Source organism: Chelonia mydas, chromosome 7 (assembly GCF_015237465.2).
Source record: "Chelonia mydas isolate rCheMyd1 chromosome 7, rCheMyd1.pri.v2, whole genome shotgun sequence".
Taxonomy (NCBI): domain Eukaryota; kingdom Metazoa; phylum Chordata; order Testudines; family Cheloniidae; genus Chelonia; species Chelonia mydas.
The window spans coordinates 47,956,590-47,979,413 of NC_057853.1; the positions used below are offsets into that span (position 1 = coordinate 47,956,590).

Sequence of the window (22,824 nt, forward strand, 5' to 3'; positions counted from 1 at the left end):
ATTTCTATTCCCCGATGTGGCCTCGGGCCAAAAAGTTTGCCCACCCCTGCTATAGGCCATTTCCTCGCTGGTTCCTTCAATTCCCTCGTTTTATCGCTGGCAGCCACTCACTGCAAAGTGCCTGCGCTTGCAGCCAACCGTCTGCATCCACAAACCAGCCTCTGCTTCTATATTGTCATGGACTCACAGGACTCATGCTCTCTCTAGGCTCCGTACGGTCCCTGGGAGGAACCCCCTTCAGTGCGACAGCTCTTCTCGGGGGTCCACTCTCTCCGCAGCCCATTGTCCTTCCACTGGCCAGAACCGGCTGTGACTCCCGAGCTGGGCCTCCCGGTCACCAGGTCAACAGTTGCTGGGGTATCCATTTTCCAGGCTGGTCATCAGGTCACTTGTCCCTGGGGTATCCATTCTCCATTCGCTGGCCCTCTGTAACAACAAACACATCTCTCCCACCACCTTGTTAAACCAATAACACACAGGGAAACTGAGTCCCATGTCCTCCGCATGCAAACCACTGCAAACAACAAGAAAACCCCCTGCTTTGTCACACCACCCTGGGGAGGGGCTGGGGGGTGGTGTATGAAGCTGGGGGAACAAGGAGAGTTTGTTTGTGGGTGGTGGAGCTGGAAGGGGGCAACTAGACCTGAGAAACATGAACACTCCCCCACACAGTGACTGAGACATGTGTAAGTGGGGGAATGGTCTCGCTATTGTGGGGAACTTTCCTGACTTATACACGGTGAAATGGGCTAGCGAAAGAATCTGAGTCCTCACTCCCACTTCCTTTACCCAGAGGCCCCTCTGACCCCCAGGGCTCCCCTTCCACTCTCCTGTGTGGCAGAGTCCTCGTAACCCCAACAAGACTGGGCCCAGGATTCCTGAGGGGTTCGACCCCCAACCTTGTTGTGGTCACTTAGGGCAGGAGCTAGGGTGTCCCCACTCCGGGGTGCTCTCTCTGCGCTGGATGCTTCCCTGACCCACTGATCATTACATACAGTTCAAAGAAATACAATTTATTAAACAGCAATCAATTTAAAAAAATAAGGAAAAAATGGGAAAGGTTAAAGGAAAACCCGTCACCCTGCTCTATGGTATGGGGACATCACAACCAGCGTCTCTGGAAAGTAAGGGCAGTTCAGTCTATTCCTCACAAGTCCCAGGCCTCCTCAGCCCTGGATGTTCTGCAGGGATGCTGCGGGTCGGACACTTGCTCTGATGGTGGCCACACGCTCTCAGGCTCTAGGTGTGTGACGTTATTGACTTGAATTGGGACCGTATAGAACATTGTTGTAACCAAGGTCCTGTAGTGGCACCAAATCTTCTATAAAGGGGGTCAAATAAGGTGTCTAAGATGAGGTTCTGGTTTGCTGGTTAGGATTATGCTATCTGTTTGCATGTATCATTTTTGTATTTAAAGTTGTAAGTATTGGCTCTATACTGTCTGTATTTCAAACTTACGCTGTGCTTCTGGGTGACACCCCAGACAAGTTGGTTTCAGCTCTGCCTAGCCTGCTTGATGGCCCATTAAGGACCATCAGCTATACAACTGACCCACTGAGAGAAGGCAGACATGCCTTGGGACTCAGCAAGGCACGCAGGGACCTGCCTATGGACAGAACTCTGAGGTTTTTCCAGGCCATGTGATGGACAGCTTGTCTTTGGGACACAGAAAGAAAGACCACCTGGTGAGAGAATATAAAAAGCTGCTGCAGCTCCTCCATCGTGTCTTCAATCCTGCTTCTTACCTGTGGAGGAACTTTGCTACACTGAAGCTTTGTACCAAGGACTGAAAGACCCATCCCAGCTGTGGATGTGCTCCAGAGAATTGATTTGAACCTGCAGTTTCTTCCATCACTGCTACAAGCCTGAACCAAGAACTTTGTCCTTACTGTATGTAATTGATTCCATTTAACCAGTTCTAGCTCTCATCTATATTTCCTTCCTTTTACAAATAAACCTTTAGAGTTTAGATCTAAAGGATTGGCAACAGCATGATTTGTGGGTAAGATCTGATTTGTATATTGACCTGGGTCTGGGGTTTGATCCTTTGGGATCAAAAGAACCTTTTTTCTTGGACTGGGGTATTCGTTTTCATAACCATTTGTCCCCATAACGAGGGGCACTGGTGGTGATACTGGGAAACTGGGGTGTCTAAGGGAATTGCTTGTGTGACTTGTGGTTAGCCAGTGGGGAAAAACCAAAATCTTCTCTGTTTGGCTGGTTTGGTTTGCCTTGGTGTGCATAGAAACCCCAGCCTTGGGCTATAACTGTCCTGCTTTAAGCAATTTGTCTTGAATTGGCACTCTCAGTTGGGTCCCGCCAGAACCAGCCTCATTACAGGCACATTTCCTTCACTGTCACACTTCTCCACATGGGTAAATTATAGGGACACTCATCTTCCACTATCCTTGCCTTCCCAAACTCCTGACTAGACAAAGCCCTCAGCTCACAAGGCTGCCTAGGCTCATCCAAACTTTCCTTCCCAGGCACATTGCCACTCCCCACAGATAAACTGCTGCTCTTCTCACTACCCTGAGCTACTGCCAGCAAATCACAGTTACGCTTTTCAGGTTCACTTTTATAAGCTGTACTAGCCAACAATCCATCACCCATCAAAAATCTACCCTTTCCTTCCTCAGTTAGGGCTTCAACCTGACCATCCACTTTAATCTGCTCCTGAGAAACATTGTCCTAACCAATGAGATCTTTCTGTGCTTGACCTAATTCCAGATTCACTTCTGAGACATTAGACAGACAGTCAGAAACTTCATTCACAGACAAACAGCTACTTTCCAAAGATAAATTTTTGGAAAAACCCTCCATAGATACAACTTCAGGATTAATCCTCTCCTGTGCCTGGTTTGTGTTAACTTGACTGAACATAGCTTTAATATCATTTCCAATCATAAGATCCTTAGGGATTGTATTCTTCACTCCCACAACCATGGTGCCCTCAAATCCCTTCCATTTAAGGTGGATTTTAGCCAAAGGCACCCTGACAAAATACTCAGATAGGGCTACAACAGTTACACTTTCATCTTCCTCCCTGACAAGACTTGCTTTAACCAAAGTAATATCTGCTGCGGTGTCCCTCCGTGCCACACACCTTACTCCATTCACTTCTGCGCTGCTAATAAACTCTGCATTATTTTTCCCATATTTAGCTTTAATATGAGTTTTAAGGTCAAATTCTTCAGAGACCACAGAAACAGCATTTACACACAGGTCACCAGCGCTGGGCTCTATGTGGCTTGCCTGTGAGTTTATAATAACAGGATTAGCATTTGCCATGGCATTTGGGGTTGCTGGTTTTGGGCTGCCCTTCAGGGTTGGGCAATCTGGTCTCATATGGCCCAGCACACCACAGTGATGGCATTCAACCTTGTTTATTCTTGTAGTGAGAGTTCCTACCTTCTGGGCTCCCTTTATAAGAGTGAGGGCCAGGTTTACTTTTAAATCCTTCCCTCCTCTTGAACTGGGGAGAATGGTGATTAATTTCCCCCTGGGGTTTATACCCTTCCCGAGCCCTGTTTTGGGTATGGGCATCTGCAATCTCTGCGGCCCGTAGGACTGACTCAGGGTCCCTATCACACACACCTGCTCTCACATGCTATGGAACAATGTCCAAGAACTGTTCCAAAGTTATTAACTCCAGCAGTTTTTCAAAACTCCCATGCGCCTTTGCTCCCACAAGTCACTTTTTAACAAAACCCATCAGCTTGTGAGCACATTCTACAAAAGTACAATCATTGGACATTTTAAACTTTCTAAACTTAACTCTGTAAGAATCGGGAGTAACCTTGAACCTCCTCAACACAGAATCTTTAAGCTCATAATCCGAGGCTTCTTGTTCCCCCAGTTCATTCAATACCTCCCTGGCTTTTCCCGTCAGTCTGGTCAGCAGGACAGGCATTCGCTGACCATCGGGGATCTAGTACAGATTGCAGAGGCGTTCAAAGGTAGACAAAAACTCCTCTATATCCTCAGTATCATTGTAAATGGGACACATCCTCTCCCAGTTTTTCTCGTGGTGGTGGGGAAGTGGAGTACCAGGTGGCGATGACTTTCTCTGCTTTTCCATGACTTGGAGCTAAAGTTTGACTGTCTCCTGTTCCACCTTGTGAGTCTCCTGTTGCCTCTGTTGAGCTTTCTCCTCAGCCGCCAGCAGCTCCAGACGCCCCTTATGAGCTTTTTCTTCTCTCTCAGCCGCTTCTCTTTCGAACTCAGCATTCTTTTGCTTTTCCAGCAATTGAAGATCTGCTAGATTCCGTTCATGCTCAAGTTGCAGTTTATTTGCTGCCTTTTGCACTCTAATTTTTTCTGCACCTTCTGTAGCCTCAAGTAAGGGCTGTGCTCCTGCCTCCTGGTCACTGGCCACTAACAGATTTCTCAGTTCTTGATGTGTAGCTTTCTTTCTAAAGCTTATCCCCTTTTCTGAACACAATCTTCCAGGGCCTTTTTGTCAAGGCCCTCATATGCTCTGTGCTCACCCATTGCAACTGCTCTTTAACCAACCAAACTCTCAATACTAAAATGCAAATGTGGATAGCGTGGGGTTCTGTCCCAAAGTTTAATTGACCTGGTTCTGTGGATCCAAGCACGACTACGCCACTGTAACGAGGCTGGTTCTGGCGGGATCCAACTGAGAGTACCAATTCAGGACAAATTGCTTAAAGCAGGGCAGTTACAGCCCAAGGCTGGGATTTCTATGCACACCAAGGCAAACCAAACCAGCCAAACAGAGAAGACTTTGGTTTTACCCCACTGGCTAACCACAAGTCACACAAGCAATTCCCTTAGACACCCCAGTTTCCCAGTATCACCACCAGTGCCACTCGTTATGGACATGAATGGTGATGAAAACCAATACCCCAGTAAAAGAAAAAAGAATCTCCCGATCCCAAAGGATCAAGCCCCAGACCCAGGTCAATATACAAATCAGATCTTACCCGCAAATCACGCTGTTGCCAATCCTTTAGAATCTAAACTCTAAAGGTTTATTCATAAAAGGAAAAAGATAGAGATGAGAGCTAGAATTGGTTGAATGGAATCAATTACATACAGTAATGGCAAAGTTCTTGATTCAGGATTGTAGCAGTGATGGAATAAACTGCAGGTTCAAATCAAGTCTCTGGAGCACATCCACAGCTGGGATGGGTCATTCAGTCCTTGGTACAAAGCTTCAGTGTAGCAAAGTTCCTCCACAGGTAAGAAGCAGGATTGAAGACACGATGGAGGAGCTGCAGCAGCTTTTTATATTCTCTCACCAGGTGGTCTTTCTTTCTGTGTCCCAAAGACAAGCTGTCCATCACATGGCCTGGAAAAACCTCAGAGTTCTGTCCATAGGCAGGTCCCTGCATGCCTTGTTGAGTCCCAAGGTGTAGCTGCTTTCTCTCAATGGGTCAGTTGTATAGCTGATGGTCCTTAAAGGCTAGGGAGAGCTGACACCAACTTGTCTGAGGTGTCACCCAGAAGCATAGCATAAGTTTGAAATACAGACAGTATAGAGCCAATACTTATATCTTTAAATACAAAAATGATACATGCAAACAGATAGCATAATCCTAACCAGCAAACCATAACCTCATTTTAGACACCTTATTTGACCCCTTTATACAAGATCTGATGCCGCTGTAGGACCTTGGTTGCAACAATGTTCTATCAGTTCAAGTCAATAACGTCACAAGGTGGCAGGACCCTTCTTCTCAGTGTCACCCTGCCCTGTCGGGATTACAATCCCCCTCCAAGTCTGGCCTGCCAGGCGTCTTGGCTGTGGGCATCTCCCTGTGCTGGGCCCACTGCCCAGGATCCCCTTTGCTCTTCCCAGCTGCTCACCTCACCCAGCTCCTGACTGCTCCAGCTCCAGCTCCAGCTCCAGCTCCAGCTCCAGCTCCAGCTCCACCACTCTGTCTCAGCTCCACCTCCACTCTGCCTCAGCACGGCTGCTGCTCTGTCTCCAGCTCCCTGGGCTGCTTCTCTGACCCCTCTGGCTCTGGTTGCTGCAGCTCTGCTGCCAGGACAGGTCTCCTCTGTGGGCTGCTTCTGTGACTCTGCTCCCACCACTGACCTGCTTCCTGGGCTGCTTTTCTGGCCGCTCTGGATCTGGCACGGCTCTGCTCCCCAGCTCAGCTCGGGACCCTGCTTTCTCCTTAGCTCAGCCCGCCCTGTCAATTAGGCTGACCTGGAGCATTGGCCTCTCCCCATTGTTCCTGGGGACTGTCAGTCTCAGGGTCCTGATTCCCCATCGACCCTTCCCCTTCCTTTTGGTACTGGGAGCTAGCCAACCAAAACACCCCCATTGAGTTTAGTAAGGGGACAACAGTCCTCTTACATTCCCCCTTGCTAAAATTCTGCCACAACCACAATATTCAAACCGATACATCCGGGCCCATATTAACAACATATACCCACATCATGTCAGATTAAAAACCTATTAACAATTATCAAAAGAAAATTTAACATATTTAACATTCTACATCTACTTCTTCATACTATACATGACAAGATTCATTAAAACATTACATAGGGGCGTCGTGAGAGGCTGAGTAGCAGCCCCGGAGACCGAAAACCTCACTGCAGCACAGGGACAGCCCAACCACCCATGAGCGTCCCAGACTGAGAGGATTTCCTGTGCCGGAGGGGAGAGTGAGTCTGCAGGGCCTGTGTGCTCCAGCCAGGGAGATGGTTTGGGTAAGAGCTCCCTCCTGACAAAATCAGGACTAGCCCGGGGTGGCGGAGCGGAAGGGGGGAGCAGGCTCAGGCCCCCACTTGCCCTGGCTCAGGGTTAGTCCTTGTCCCTAGCATTAAATTGCGGTGCACTACGTAGGAAGCACTGGCTGCTAGCTGATGGCCCAGGGTGCAGACCTTGCTTCTCCGCCCGAGGGTTTGTGTGCCCCATGCGACCCCTCTTCGGGCCCCTCAGGCCCGTCCCCTGGGCCCTGCCAGCGGAACCAAGATGCGCCAGATCAGGGTCAGTGTTAGAACTGGTGCAGAACTCAGCATTTGGGAAAAAACCAGAAGAAAGGAACGTTTTAATTTCATTAGCTGTTACCTGGTGGGGGGGATTAAATGAAATTTCAATGCGATAATTGTCAAAGAGGGCCTTGCATTTGGGTGACCCCCCCATCTGCCTAGACGAGTGGGGCGAGAGAAGCAAAAAGGGCTTTCCCCACCTAAATGGAATGACAGAGTTTTTGATTTTCTCATCTGCCCCAGCCCATGGTGTGAGCATTTCATATGCGCCAAACCGTGAACGGTCCCCAATGAATCGAAAGTGACCGTCCCCCCAAAGTCTGACATTTTTCATTTTGAATTCTTTTCACGAAGGAAACTGCTGTGAGTTTTGCAGCGTTTTGCTTTGTTTGCAGCTGCTTTTTTCCAAGCAATTCTTTTGCATGCAGAAAAAGCCCACCTGTGTGGTGCTGGCCCAGCCCTTTGCCTTGGGAGCAGCTCTGAGTTCCCAAGCCTCCCTGCCCAATACTGACAGGACGTGCTGCTCTCTTGGGGTGTCACCGTCTGATGTAGCGCAGTTGGGCAGGGGGAGGAAATCCTCTCGCCGGCGTTTGCCCACAGTGTCACTGCACAGTCATGTGCTAACCAGCTGTTTAGACATGGGGTCTGAGGTGTATTACACCCGCTGCTGCCCTCTACTGGATTGGATGGGCTCTGCTCCAGGGTTTGTCACCCTCTAGTGGCTGAGTGGTGAATTGTCTCCTCTAGGTTGCTGAGCTCGGAGCGGGCTCGCCTGAGTGCTACACTTGATGCCACACACATGCTTAGCCGAGGACCGTGGTGTCTGGCTGCACAGCACATGGCCACATGTACCCACCCCACCTCGGCCACTAAGAATAATTGCTGGACAACAAACCCCGAACTGTGAGCACTAAAAGCCTGGGTTGCTATTATGTTAGCTAAAGGAGCAACTCCATGCATTAGTAGCAGTAGTAGGCTCTTATCCTCCTAGGGGAGCAGCCACTAGAGGGGGACTCATAACACAGCACGCCGGTGGGTTACATGTGCACTGGCACAGCTGGACAATGGGTTGCTCTGATCACTAGAGAACTCCCACTAGCTTAAGGCCTTTCTAGACAGAACATGGCTGAGAGAAGGTTCAAGGAAGAGGCAGCGTCTCCATAAACAAAGCCATTGTTTATTAGTTCGTTCCCAGCCACAGGAAGTTCACAGTACAGGTGTGATGTGCCTGGAGCTCAGCCTTGCTGCCTGCTCCGCTTCCGTTACATTTGCCATTTACAACTATTTACACCAGAGAGCAGATGCGCTTGGTCTGAACCGGCACAGGCAGCTGTCCCATGGGGTGGGGGACGGGGGGCATGGCCCTAGCGGGTAACTGTCAGTACACACCACATGAGCTGTGGGCTACTCAATCTCATGAGCGGCCTGCTTGGAAGTGGTTAACACCGGGCATTAGCAGCACTGGGAAGCAAAGGGCACAATTGCTGCCTCACTGGCTTGGCCTGGGAAGGGCGAGTTCTCCCTGGCTGTCCCTATGGCCCATGGTGTACCCTTTTGAGTCTCAGCTAGCTGGGAGCAGGCTCTCAGGGCCTGACTTCCTGCTTTGGAATTTGCATAGCTGACCCCAGGATGCTTTGCTCTCTCACCCTCCCTCAGCTGGGGGGAGCTGAGCCCTATGAGGGGTGTGTGTGAGTAAGGAACTTGGCATTGTTATCTCAGAGGAAAACCAACGGATGAATCTCGGATGCCTGTCATGTGAATAGAGATGGGCATAGCCCCCAGGGCGCCCAGGCACTCTGACTGTGGTGGAATTGCAGGGTGAAGTGTGTCCCAGTATGATGACCCTGTCACATGTTCTTCTCTCATCTGAAATCATGGGTAGTTATCCATAGTATTGCCTAGCTTTCATTACAGACCTCCATGGGGCTAGCCACTAATTTCCATAGCCCCATATACTTGCCACCTAAGGCAGCTGGTTCCAACCCCAAAAAGCCAGGAGTTGCTTGGGGAGAGCTGATCTCCATGCTATAGTCTCCCCTGCCCAGGGAGAATCAGCACGTAGTGCAGTGAGTACTGCCCTGGCTTCCTTAGTGTGCAGTGCCATGGCAGCTGTGCCCACACATCATGGCTCAGGTGGGGCAGTGACCCTGGTGGCTAATGGTGCCTTCTCCCAGACTGATACCCAGTCCTCTTTGTGTCCCCAACCCTTGGGCCAGTCCCCTTGCCCTGAGCCTGAGTAACCTCCCTGGCTGGGAGTGTCCCTGTGTGCTGTCTGGGCAGCATTGCCTGCCCTGCTTGGCTCCACTGCTCCAGCTTGCCTGGATTTCCCCAGCGGGCAGCGCTACAGCCGCTAGTGGCCATGGAGTGCCCACGTGCAAGAGGACCATGCCACGCTAGTGGGAGGATGGGCACCTGACTCCGGAGGGGCCAGTGCTGGATCCTCAGTTGGTGGGAAGGGGCGAAGCCGCACCAATACCCATGGCAGGCCATGACGCCATGCTACTTTGCACCAGCCACGGACTTGGCCTGAACTATTGGGGTGGTGTGGGCAACATGCCAGCGGCTCTGTGGCCCAGGAGCTGGGCCCCCTGCTGAACCCAGGGCTGAGGTTGGCCCCTAGTGGTGACCCCGGGCAGCACAGGCTGGGAGCAAGGGAGCCAGGTTAAACCCCAGGCTCGGTCTCTCCCCACCAATTAACAGCCCTTTTGGGCAGGTGCTTTGAGCACAGGCCTTAAAACTCCCATGGCAGTAGCAGCAGCCAATGCCTGCCCCAGGCACCTGGAGCCCAATTTGCCTCCTCCCCCAGCTCCCGGGGCAGTTTCAGAGTCCTGACTTAAGCTGTGGGGCAGAGGCACTGTTGTAACCCCACCCTCCCCAGAGGTAGGTGCATTTCAGCAGTGGGTGAAGTGCCCCTGTCAGTCCAGTTTGCAAAGCACTCTGGGGTCTGCCAGGGTGAGTGTGGCTGTGGCCACTAGGCCTAGGGATTGAATGCAGGCTGCGCTGTCAGCCAGTCAGCCCCTTCCCACAACCCCTTTTTTCACCCCCCCATCCCACTGACCCCCTCCCCACATACACTCTGCTCTAGCTCCCAATCCCCATGATTGGGTCAGTGTAGCTGCCAGAAGACCCACTACTCAGCTCCCACACACGGCCCAGGGTAGCAACCAGGCGCCCCAGGACTTCACTACCCACAATGCCTCACAACTCAATACTGACCCTTCTCTCTCCCCCTGCCCCCCCCCCCCCCATCATGAAGCCGCACAGTAGAGAGGCTGGTGTTGCCAGGTCCAGTGGCAGTGGGGCCATGGCTAAATAAATAATGAGAAGTAATCAGATGGGGAAACTGAGGCACAGATAGGGGAGTGACTTGCCCAAGGTCATTCAGTAGGGGGGACCCGGCTGTCCAGGTACCCATTGCCTGCCTCTGCTCCCCACCTTGCCTGCTCCCTGCCTTGCCTCGCTCCATCCCCCTACTTGCTCTGTCCTTTCCTCACTTCACCCCGCCTGCCGAAAGGAATTCTTCCCACCTCCGAGGGTGGGTGGGGGGAGGGAGGAGTGCCTGCCCCATCCATTCCACCAGAGAGCAGCTTTGGCCCCTATGCCCAGGCTCCCTAGTACCCTCCAAGGTGCCACCGCAGCAGAGCCCGGGAACGGGCGTGCCTGCTAGGTGCAGCTGGCACCAGCGGAGCGCGGCTGCAGCTGACATCCTCACCCCTCCTGCTTCCTGAATCCCTGATTTAACCCAGCTGCAGAGCCAGCTTTTTATACCACTGCAGCTCCACCTCCTTGAGGGCATCACATCATCCACCAATCAGCCCAGGCTGAGCCTGTGATATCATTCCCAGCATACCCCTTGCAGGAGTGACATGTGGCCAGCAGTGGGTGGAAGAGCCTGGCCTTGTGCCCTTGACCCCCATGGGGTTTAGACCAACGATGGTGCCTCCCTGGGAATTCGAGAGGCACCCAGGAGTGACGTGAAACTGGGCATGCATGCACAATGGGTGCCAGGCTCCTGGGACCCAGTCCCCTTGAGGGGACCACTTCCCTCTCTCCCTGCCAGTCCCTTCCTAGTCCAGTGCCAATAGGGGAAGGATATTGTCAGTGGCCAAGAAGTTCCACCCCCAGCATGGACTTCCCATTCCTAAGTCAGACACCCCCCCAGCTCGGGCCCACCACACATCAGTGCCCAGGGCACTGGCGGGAAACAGACCAAACCCAGGCTCCCCAACGGGTCCCATGTCAGGGGGAGAGGGAACATGGCAGCTCTGCCAATGGCACCCCAGTTCAGAGACACCCCCTCCCAGCTAGAGAGAGAGAGTGGCCCCTCCAGGTGCCAGCACTCTGGCTTGGGATCAAGAGAGTGGGCAGAGGGTCCTGCGCTGGCTCATTCCTACGTTAGCATCGAGAGCTTCTGGTTTGATGAGGGACTGGGGGAGGGGATCTTACCATAGCCCCACCCCCATACTTGGTGCCTGCCTTTTATTTTACAGTACCGTAGACATTAGGAAGAGAAAAGGACAAGCTGCTGGCCAGGGTGCCTCTGGGAACCTGGCTATCTTGCCCAAAGGGCCATGGGGCAATAGGGTGGGACTGCATCTCCCATGGACTATGTACAACCTACAAATAAATACTGTCTTGAAAGGGAGTGGGGGAGTGTGTGTGTATATATATATATTTATATATATATTTATAGATATTTTTAATATTAAAAGGGGGGGGAAATATAGCACTGTTATTACAAAGTCCCTGGTGGCAGTTTCATGTGAGCTGGTCCACGTCTGGCTGGTGATTCCGGCGGTTTCGAGGCTTCTTCTCTTCCTGCAGCTCCTTGGCTTTGAGGCTGGCCAGCGCCTCCTTGTGGCTGGAGGCTGCATGCCGCCAGTAGCCCTGGCAGTACTGGTTGATGAGTCCCATTTCAGGCTGGGTGAGGAGCTGCACCAGGTCCTGGTAATGGGGCCCGGGGGCACCAGGGAGGCCAGCCCGCATGCCCAGCGCAGAGGTGGAGACGTCGCCGTCGGCCTGCAGGGCGGGCGCCTCCGACTGGAAGAGCACGCTGTGCACCGTCTCGCTGCTCAGCACGTGCAGCTGCACCTTGGCCACCGTGTGCTTGAAGTTGTTCTCAGTGGCTGTGCAGGAGTAGAGACCGCTGTCTGAGAGCTGCAGGGAGCGCAGGAGCAGCCCCTGCTCCGTCCGCAGCACCCGGCCCTCTGTGCGCAGCTGGACGGGAGAGAGGCCAAGGGCCAGAGCATTAGAACGGGCGAGAAACAGTCGGGCATGGCAGGGGGTCATCAGAGGGCGGGAGGGGAGATTGGAGACAGGCTCCATGCAAGCCTCCCCCACTGCCTCAGTCCCAACCTGCAGCCCCCCGCTATGCCAGCCTGGCCCCCGGCCCCAGACAGCAGGCAGTGGGCTGCAGGGCCTTTCCCTCCAGGCACCCCCCAGCGCCGCACCCTCCTACCTCTTTCCGCCGGTCACTGTTGTCCTTCTGGAGCAGCCACTTGACGGTGGCCTGCGGGGAGCGGGGCTGGCACTCCAGGAAGGCCGTGCTGCCCTCCACCCCGTACTGGACAGCCTCCACCGTGTTCTTGTTGGCTGGAGTGGGGCAGAGGAGACGGGAGGTCGGACAATGGAATCAACACAACGCTGCGAACCCGACCCAACCCAGAGAGTTAGGAGAGAACATCTAATCTACATATTCCACCTCTCGCCGCGTTTCTCCATCCCTCGTGTCCCAGACGTACCCGCCGTGTGTGTGAGGAGGGGCAGGGTGGCCAGCTGGCCCTACTCACCATTGGAGTTGTAGCCCCGGCACTGGCGGATGGGGTTGCCGTGTCGGACATCCTGGCGCCTGCTCCGCCTGTGGGAGGGGGAGAAGGCACAGATGGAAAATTGCTCACAGTCTCAGGGTGTCCCCAACCACCTGGGGCAGCCCCGTGGGTGGAGTTCTGCTGCAGTGTGCGGGGCTCGGTCACCCCCCTCCAGGTACCGCGGGGATTGGGGCTAAGTCCCAATCCTGCCTCTCATCGAAGATACAGAGTCCCCTGCCCCCCCACGCTGCCTCCCAGCGCCCTGTTGGCAAAGCCAGCCAGTGAGTACGAGAACCCATGCAGGGCTCAGGGTCCCCCCATATAAAAGCCCCTCCCTGTAGCACTGCTTGGCCCTATGCTGGGCCCCGGTACAACCGCCCCCACAGTGCGGCTGGCCCCTACCTCTTGGAGGATGCTGAGTAGCGGGAGCAGGCCTTGCCGTCCCACGCGCAGTAGGGGTCCCTGGCCAGGCAGCAGTCGGCACAGGCCTCCCCGTACACATCGCAGCGGTGCAGGGCCAGGTGGGTCACGCCTATGGCCGAGGCCACGTACAGCTGTTGCTGTGGGGGGCAAAGGGGACGTGGTGAGATGCCCCCTTGCGGCAGACCCTGCACTGTCCTAGGTGCCAAACCCACCAGCTGGGATCGAGGAGGGGCTGCCTCTCTGAGAGCGCAGCGCTTGTCCGGAAATGGCCGGGAACTGCACCCTCCCAGCAGATCCCCTCTCCCCGGGGCTGGCTGAGGCAGAGCAAGCGGGTTTCTGGTATGCCCCGTGCATCGCCCGCCGAGCCGGCCCCCTGGTGCTTCCACAAGCGGGGCTGGGCATTCAGATCTCTGAGTGGCCCTTCCCACGCCCGCCCCTGCGAGTTAACGACAGAGCCCGTCTGAGCCCACAAGCCGCGCTACGCGAGTGAAGGTGGAAGCCCCTGGGGATGCTCGGAGAGTCCCTGTCCAGCTAGGAACACGTGGAATCTCCATCCCTCCTCAGCAGGCAGGAGTGCCGTGGCTGGGCTGGCATCTGCACCAGGTGGGTGACCCCCGTGAGGACCCCATCCCCTGCAGAGCACCACCGGCTTACCCTCTTGGAGGAGATGGTCATGGTCTTGATGGGGGCTGGAACCTGGAATGAGAGCATGGGAGCACAGCGGTTAGTCTGGGTCACTCAGCCCCCTCGGAGCTGCTCCTGATCACAGGGAGCAAAGGGCTGAGACAGAGTCAGAAACAAATCCATTGGCACCAAACCCTCTCCCTGGAGCAGTCACACATGCCCCAGGGAGCCAGGGCTCCAACCCCGGCCCCTTAGCGCCGGGAACAGGCTGCTGGCACATGATCTACTGGAGCGCTCCCTCAGCAAGCTGCGGTAGCAGGGCTCTCATACTTCCTGTGGAGCCAGCCGAATGGCATGCTCACCTCCTGCCACTGACCATGCCGGAGGTCAGAGCCCATGGGACTGGGCACCTCATAGCAGCCGACGGGGCCCCGTGACACCCCCTACTGACACCAGCAAGTGCTGGATCAAGGCCCAGGTGCCTGCTGGGAAGCCGCAGATGAGGCTGCAGTGGCAGCCTGCTGCACATTGCTGCTGCAGCAGCGGGAAGAAGAGAGGTTCCCCGAGGCTGGGGGTGAGGGAGGGAGAACTGTCCCAGGCCATGGCGGGAGGGGGCGGGGGGGGGGGGGCACAGCAAGGCCTGAGAGTGCAATGGTGCAATGCACACAGAACCAGGAGACGTTACCTTGAACACTTCCACCTCCTCCAGCATCAGCTCCTCGGTCTCCAAGTCGTCCTTGGGGAGGACGATCACCTTTTGGACTGTGCCGCGATCTGCAAGGCACAGCCAGCACTCAGCGCCATGCGGGATGGACCCTTCCGCCCTGCCACAGCCTGGGGCGCGGGGCCGTGCCGATGGGGATGGCGTGGGAAGGGAGAGGCCACCCCGCCATCACAGCTTTATAAACACGCCGAGGCTGGATCAGCACGAGGCTTTCAGCCCGCACAGGACTCTGGGGCCTGGACTGAACCCCAGAGTCACGGCTTCATCTTCCCCAGGGGGATCCAGCTGCCCAGTGCTGCCTCAGGTGCTTGGATCTCTCCAGCAGCCGCTGCGCCTGGCTGGGGATCTCTGAGGCGAAGCCTCTGCTGGAGTGCCAGGGAGAGGCGGGGGGCCCTGCAGGCAGCACCAGCAGGAGGAACTCACAAAGCTGCCAGCGTCTGCTCTGATTTCAGTGTGGGCCCCCGAGATGGGCCCCACGCACGTGGGGCGCTGCAGAACATGCTGCTCCAACGAACACACGCACATGGCACCGGCTGGCCCCTCACCCGTGGGTCGCCCAGCACTTCACAGCACATGCCACTGACTGGGGGTGGGAGAGGCCAACTCCCGTCACTCAAACCAGTTGCCTCTGGGGTGGAGTGCGCGATGGATGAACAGAACATAGCTGCGCAATGCAGAGCGAGGCTGGTCTGGGACTCTGATCCTGGGCCTGGGGAGAGCTGGCTCGCAGGCAGGGCTGCCCAGGCAGCGATGGGGAAGCCCTGTCCCCTCCCCCACGTCCTGCTGGGCACCCCACCCTTGGCAGGGCAGGGGCACAGGTGTGGGAGCTCCTCGCTACCATCAAGTGCCATTGGCACAGTCGTCTCCATCCGGGAACCGGCCCGAACCCCCCACGCCATCCCACAGGCTGCTGCAGCCCCTACCCCCGGGGGAAGGAACAGCTGAGCTCTGGTGATTCGTTACACTGATGCTGGGGCAGGGAGGAAATTCCCTGGTGGGCGGGACAGGTGTTGGGAGGATTTGGCCAGGCTGCCGTGTGCAGGGGCGGCTGAGTGAACAGCTGGCCAGGAGGCAGCGCATTCGTTAGCTAATGGGATCTTTCTGGGTCGTTAGCATTCCCTGCCACCTGTGTGGCGGTGCCGGCTGGGCTCCCCGGGTCGGCTGGCAGCCAAGGGCACGGCTCCCTGAGAGGGGCCGAGGCAGCGCTGGCCGCTCTGTCACGAGCCCTCCAGTTAAACAAGCCCCTCTGCCTCCTAGGCTGGCTCCCTGGGGGCCTGGCGCAGACCCTGCCCCTACGGCCCCAGATGACCCAGACCCCACATGGCCCAGCAAGTGCCAAGCTGCCCAGCACAGGGTGGGCTGGGATCTGCCCAGGGCGTCAGCCTGGCACAATCCCTCCATGAGAGGTGGGGAACCAACAGCCAGTGCAGACCCTGCCCCACCTACAGCCCCGCTGTGTGCGGCCCAGTTCTGGTGGCTGAGTCCCTACTGAGGGCACCACGTTCCCCATGCATCCTGCAGGACAGCTCATGCCCCTGGGCATTGTTCACGCCAGGAGCCTGGGGGGGCCGAACACTCACCTCCAGATCCCCACACCCTCCCCTGCTCTGTGCCAGGCTGGAGTCACCACAGGGCACCCACTCCATTCATCCTGAATACACAGCCTGGCCTGGATTGCTGCACCCCCGGAACAGGCTCTGGGGCAGCCCCTGGGTGGGGGGACTCCAGATGGAATTCTCTGCCAGGCTCCTCTGTCAACGAGCTGATCATCAGCTCTCGCAGTGGCCAGGCACGTCTGACGGGGAGAGCGCGGCAGGGCAGCCCTGGCAACGCTGACCTGGCGAGTCGGCCCAGAGCAGGACTAAGCTCCCTGCCATGCCCAGTGCCAGGCAGCGTGCCCTCCCACATGGCTTGTGTGGGTCCATGGTGTGTGTGTCTCCAGCGCACGTATGCGGGTACCTGTGCCCAGGAAAAGCACCTCATAGCGCCCGTCGGCTGCGTCCACCTGGTCCACGGCCACGGTGGTGAACTTGTAGTGCACGTTGCTGCGCACGACCAGCGGCTGGCGGTGCACGGGGTACACGGCGTGGTACATCAGTGGGTGCGTGCGCATGAAGTTGATCACCTCGTCTGGGTAATCCTTGGTTGACTTCATGGAAGGGGTGAAGGTGCCTCCCGGGCACTGAAACACAGAGCGGGCAGGCTGACCTCCCTCCTCTCAACCACGGCCCGGCCTCCCCCCGCTCCCCACCCCACGACCTGTCCCCCCCTCCCCACACCCAGTGGCCTGGCTTCCCCACGCCCCACCCCATGATACCGCCTCCGCCCAGTCCCTTGAGGCATGGTCCCTCCGCCGCACCGCAAGGCCCGCCTCCCGATGCACAGCCCCCCCACCCCAAAGCATGGCCTGCCTCCCTATGCACAGCCCCCCCACCCCACCACATGGCATGGCCCCCCTATGCCCCCAGGGCATGGCCCCCACCCCACCCATCCTGCATGACAGCTCATGCCCCTGGGCATTGTTCTGCCCACCTCTCCCTTCCTGAAGGCATCGGCGCACCCATCCTGCAGCCAGCATCAGGTGCCATGAGACCCCGACCCAAAGCAACCATCTCATGTGTGACCCCTTTGTGGCGAGCCTCTGACTCCTTCGTTCCCCACCGTGCTGCCCCTGTGCCCTGCCCCTGCCTCTGCCCAGGCCGGAGGTTGTGGTACAGGGGGAGCCTCTGCCCTGGCAGAGCAGGCTGCGTGCCGCTGGTGCAGGGGCTGGCAGAGGCCTGGCACAAGGCCAGCATGGGACCAGCACTGGGCTGAGCGCCCCACACATGGATGCCCTCTCCTCGCAGCAGGTGGCCAGGCAGCCACAGGGCCAAAGTGCCCTTTCCCCAGTTCCCTGGGCCCCTCTCAGTCCCTGGCCTCTCTGCTGGGAAGAGGGGCTTGAGGGTGTTCAGAGTGGGGGCGGTCCCGGCAGGGGACCCCAGCCCACCTAGCGCTAGGCTGACAGGGGGCTGATCCCAAGCCAGGCTAGGCTAGGAGGAGCCCAGGCAGTGGTCAAAGGCTCTACGGGCCATGGCCAAGCCTGGAGCCAGTCAGCTCCCCACAGGGCTGGGCAGTGCCAGCCCCACTCCCTTGGCACTGAGTGCACTATCTCGTGGCCCTTCCCTCATCCCCCTGCCCAGCCCCCCAGCCCTGGCAAGGTGCATCCCTTCATAGCCACAGCCTGTCTGCCACCCCCTGGCCCTCCTGGGAGACTCCAGGGGGAGTGCTCTAGGCCCTTTAGTGAGGCAGGTCCCAGAACTCCTGGTGAGGAAGCATCAGAGTCTCTGCACAGGGGCGGTCCATGCCCAGACACACACAAACTGGCGGGCACTCTGTGATTGTGCCCCTGGCCCCACACCTCCGGTGCCCATCACTGCAGCCATCCCCAGAGGACCCCGCTCCCCTGCTGCCTGCCCTGGCTGGGTGCTCTGGCAGGAGGCCCCGATTGTACTTACGGTGCCTGGGCGCGGATAGGGCATCTTGCCCGTGTATGGCATCCACTGGTAGTTGGGTCCCTCCTTGTGGGCGAAGGGCCCATTGAAGACCATGCGTATGTCAGCCATGGAGTACACGCACACGGCGGAGCCTTTGAACACAGACCTGAGGTGCAGGGGAACATCACGTTATCTCCAGGGGGCACCTCTGTCAGACCCACCCTGAACCCATGCCCCGCCCTGCCCTGCCTGGCAGGGACCCTGCCCAGTCGGACTGGGACAGCACCTCGAGCTCTCTGCTCATGTGGGATCCAGAAACGCTCATCCCAAACGTGTGTGAGGGGCCTGTTCCCAGGGTGCCAGGATCCTAGCCTGGCATGGGGGTGTCCGGGCACCACTGGCTGTGAAGGTGATGGCACAGTGATGCCCGGACATGTCCAACAAACAGCGCCACCCAGCTGCCTGTGATTCTGGATCTCTGCAGAGGCAGATCCGGAGGGATCAAGGTCCTCAGTGGCTGCCCGGCATGACCTCTCCAGCTAGGACTGACTCAGTGACGCCAGCTGGCACACCGCAAGGCTGCCCGCATGTTTACTGCACCAGCGTGGGCGCCATGATTCCTGGGTTACATGCCAGGCTCTGCCGCAGGACTGCGGTGTGACCCTGAGCCAGTCGCTAGCCTCTCTGTACCTCAGTTTCCCCATCTGTGAACTAGTGCGTGCCTCCCTGCCGAGGGTGACACTGGGTGAATCCCCAGTCGGGCTGGGATCCCCTCCCCTGGGGTAGTACGAGACCCCCCCCGACACCCCTGCCCCCCTTCAGTCATCAGCTGGATGGGTGGGGCAGGCTTCTGTGGGAGAAAAGAGACCCCTTTGCGCCCACGAAGCCCCGGGGAGCATGTGGCTAGATAGGGAGTGCCAGCCCCAGGCCCATGCCAAGATGGGGCAGAGCCCAACGTTGCCCAGGCCAGCACCCGGCCCTGCGGGGTTCCCAAGGTTGGGGAGGGAAGCCGAGAGGGATCCCCACTCCTGGGTCTGGTGCAGGCAGGAAAGAGGGAGTCTCAGGCCATGGAGCCCCTCCTGCCTGAGCTAAGATCGTGCAACGGGAGGCCATGCTGGTAGGGGGGTGGGGGTTGCCAGGGGGAGTGGGGAACAGGGCCCAACAGGGCACTGCTCTCACCTGGGGGGACCTGACCCTGAATCCTCCCTGCCAGCGATGGGATGGGCCTGACTCTGAACCCTTTCTGCCCACGCTGGGACAGGCCTGAGCCAGAACCCTCTCTGCCAGTGCTGGCATGGGCCTGACCCCAAACCCTCTCTGCCCGTGCCAGGACTGACTCAGAAACCTCTTTGCCCGTGCTGGAACAGGCCTGACCCTGAACCCTCTCTGCTTGTGCTAAGACAGGCCTGAACCAGAACCCTCTGCCTGTGGTGGGACATGCCTGACCAGTGTGCCCTGCGCCAGGAGGATTTGCCCCCGAGTGTGATACCCCCGATATCTACTCCCCTCCCCCCAGAAGCCCCTGCATGTCATCCTTGGGCTTCAGGGCCTGCTGCAGTGCCTCCCCCTCTGCTCCCATGGGGATGCACTCACTCAGCAGGGGCTGCACCCAGCTTGGTCCCCATGGAGACCCATCCCCAACCCCTCCCGGTGGGCTCACCCAGAGGCAGCGAACACGGCGTAGATGATGGGGTTCTTCACGTCCTGGGTCTGCTGGATGAACACGTCCTCTGAGGGGAGAAGAGAAAGCATCAACAGCCGGGGAGACGCCCCAGAGCTCTGCAGGGACTGGGGAACACAGGGCAGATGGAGAGAGAACAGGGGGCGTTGCAGGGAGCGTGGCCGAAGCGCTGCCTGTCTGGGGGCTCCCAGCTACTCCAGTCTCTCCCATCAGGGGAGAGGCTGCTGTGGGGACCAGGGCAGGAGTGCTGGCTGTGGGGGGAACATCCGGCTTCGCCCAGGCACTGTCGCACAGGGGATGCTTTGGCTGCAGGGCATGCACCAGTGGGAAAGATGCAGGCTGGGGACAGTGCCCCTCAGGAACCAGGGGAGCCTCTGATCTAGGCAAGCAAAGCGCAGGGAACCAGCTGGCAATGGGATGGTGCATCCTGCTCCCGGGTGCAGCCCATCCATCACGTGCCACGGCAGGCGCTGACAAGTTGCTGGGGACTGCGCTGCCTCCCAGCCTCTGCCGAGAGCGACTTCGCTCCTGGCTGGGTAGGGAGGCCCCTGTGAGCTCCCCAGGAGGCGCTGGGGACCCAGATGTGGTGCTGCCCTGCCACAAGTGATGCCCCTGCTCAGAGACGCTGCAGCCTGCAGTGACTACTCGGGCAGCACAGAGATTCTGTCTGCTACCACCTCTGGGGTCTGTAGTCAGCCGCTGCCCCACCCAGACACCTCGTTGCCCGGCATGCCCCCTGCCCACCGGCCCTTACGGAGCTCATCGAAGTGCGTTTCGATCCCGTCAGGCCCTGGAACGGAGCAGATGAGCCGGGCTTTCAGGAACGTGCTCCATTTATTGACAAGGCAGCAGTGACCTCCGTCGTCATTCTAAACCAGAGGGGAAAATACCATCCTCAGGCACCCGGGCAACCAGAATGTGAGCTAGGCTCGTCCTCCTAGCTTGTGCTTCCCAGCAGGGGGTGCTGTGGGGAGGGGCAAGAGCGCTGGCTGTTGGGGGTTCCCCAACTACTCCAGCTCCAGCCTCCCCCAGCAGGGGGTGCTGTGGGGAGTGGGACAGGGGGCATTGGTTGTGGGGGAGCTCCCAGCTGCTCCAGCCCGAGCCTCTCCCAGGAGTGGGCGCTGTGGGGAGTGGGACAGGGGATGCTTGGTGTGGGAGGCAACCCCGTACTCCAGCCCCGAGCCTGTCCCAGCAGGGGGCTCTGCGGGGAGGGGGCAGGAGTGCTGGCTGTGTGGGGACACTGCTGGTCCCCAGCTACTCTATTCAAATCCCATCTTCTCCCTGCAGGAGCTCAGTATGTGGGGGACACTGCTGGTATTCCAGGCCCAGCTGGGGGCACTGTAGAGAATGGAGCAGGAACTCTGTCTGTGGGGGGAGCTCCCAGCCATTCCCAGCCGGAGGCGCCATGGGGAGCCAGGTACATACCAAGCAGATGCGCCCGATGCGGGAGTAGACAGCAGGGCTTTGTGGGGCATCAGCCGATTTCTCCCGGAAGAAGAAGTAAAGCTTGTCGTCATTCCTTTCGGCGCTGTCTGGGATGAGCTGGGCGTGAACAAACGCTGGGTCTGCAACCAGAAATGCCAGCGCTGTAAGCCTGCCCTGCAATCTACTGAGAGGCCAGTACGTGGCCCCGCTGCCCCCCGGCTGGCAAAACAACATGTGAATTTGTCAAGAAATACCCTATGGCAATACCCACACACAGGGCAGTTAAGGTTCTGTGGCTTTGGAATGCTCAGCAAGGCAACCTTAGTTTTCTCTTAACAGTTTTTAATGTAATATCCTAAGTTTTTAGCTAGCAATGAAGCCCGTAAAGTGGAACTAGTTAGCTAGAGAACTCCCTGTCTTTTGGGGGAATGCACTCCTAGCCAGAAGCCTCCAGGGCCTTCCCACAAGTCCTCCCAAAGGATAGACAAGTTCTCCTGCAAATGACCAGGAAGGACTCCACAGCACAAATAACTGTGGGATTTGCTGCAGGCACACGGGTGAGTGAAGACACCGTAGCACAGCTTGGGCCTTGCAGTGGGGACGCTCAGACCCAGACGAAGCTAACCTGGCTGCTCAGACCTAGCTGCCAAGCCCCCAGGCTAACTGCAGCAACAACATATCCTGTGACCAATCCCATGGAAGCCAGGGGGACTTTTGCCACTGACTCCGACAGGAGCATTGACTGTGGTTAGGGCGACCATGGTTAACCATCTGGCACGCATGTTTCACTGGGGCCATAATGACAGGTTTCAGAGTAACAGCCGTGTTAGTCTGTATTCGCAAAAAGAAAAGGAGTACTTGTGGCACCTTAGCGACTAACCAATTTATTTGAGCATAAGCTTTCGTGAGCTACAGCTCACTTCATCGGATGCATACTGTGGAAAGTGTAGAAGATCTTTTATACACACAAAGCATGAAAAATACCTCCCCCCACCCCACTCTCCTGCTGGCAATAACTTATCTAAAGTGATCACATTGTAAGGAGAGTGATCACTTTAGATAAGTTATTGCCAGCAGGAGAGTGTGGTGGGGGGAGGTATTTTTCATGCTTTGTGTGTATAAAAGATCTTCTACACTTTCCACAGTATGCATCCGATGAAGTGAGCTGTAGCTCACGAAAGCTTATGCTCAAATAAATTGGTTAGTCTCTAAGGTGCCACAAGTCCTCCTTTTCTTGAGGCCATAATGCAGACTGATGCTCATGCATTCTCACTGGCATGCCTCATACCATACGTCAGTGGCCTACCCCCACTTGTGCCAGTGCTCAAGGTGCTGTACAAAAGTCCGATGATTTTTTTTCTTAATAATGAGAAAAGTGTATCCCCCCTCAGCTCCCAACTCTCCCTGGACTCCAAAATGGCTTGACAGTGTTTTGCTCAAACGTTTGGATATCAATTCACATGAAGGAGCCCACGCTTGGGAAATTTCAGCCCCGAAGTTCCAGCAATTTTCGAGCAACTGGAAGCAGGAAGTTAGAATGGAAACTGTTTGGCAGCTGGAAGTGGAGTGACCAGTGCTGTTCCTGCTAGAATCTCTGTCCATCATCAATCAATATGCCTCCAAGCCCACGGTGACAGCTCTGCCTTCTCAATTGCAGCTACTGTGCCCAGAGGTATAATATGATCGCTCCAACTT

General features: G+C 56.9%; 1 protein-coding gene across 3 annotated transcripts in view; it reads right to left on the reverse strand.

The window, feature by feature from the left end:
- Window positions 1–8,129: 8,129 nt before the first annotated feature.
- The window catches only part of SEMA3F (semaphorin 3F), a 108,295-nt gene continuing 93,600 nt past the window's right edge, over window positions 8,130–22,824 (reverse strand). For all 3 annotated transcript variants that reach the window (XM_037904568.2, XM_037904567.2, XM_043551581.1), the window contains 11 exons: window positions 21,130–21,269; window positions 20,459–20,573; window positions 19,684–19,753; window positions 18,045–18,189; window positions 16,510–16,732; window positions 14,512–14,600; window positions 13,857–13,898; window positions 13,182–13,339; window positions 12,762–12,829; window positions 12,431–12,564; window positions 8,130–12,189 (listed from right to left, as the gene is read on the reverse strand). In XM_037904568.2, the coding sequence (XP_037760496.1) occupies window positions 11,731–12,189; window positions 12,431–12,564; window positions 12,762–12,829; window positions 13,182–13,339; window positions 13,857–13,898; window positions 14,512–14,600; window positions 16,510–16,732; window positions 18,045–18,189; window positions 19,684–19,753; window positions 20,459–20,573; window positions 21,130–21,269 (1,643 nt within the window). In that variant the 3' untranslated portion in view covers window positions 8,130–11,730. The remainder of the gene's footprint in view (window positions 12,190–12,430; window positions 12,565–12,761; window positions 12,830–13,181; window positions 13,340–13,856; window positions 13,899–14,511; window positions 14,601–16,509; window positions 16,733–18,044; window positions 18,190–19,683; window positions 19,754–20,458; window positions 20,574–21,129; window positions 21,270–22,824) is intronic.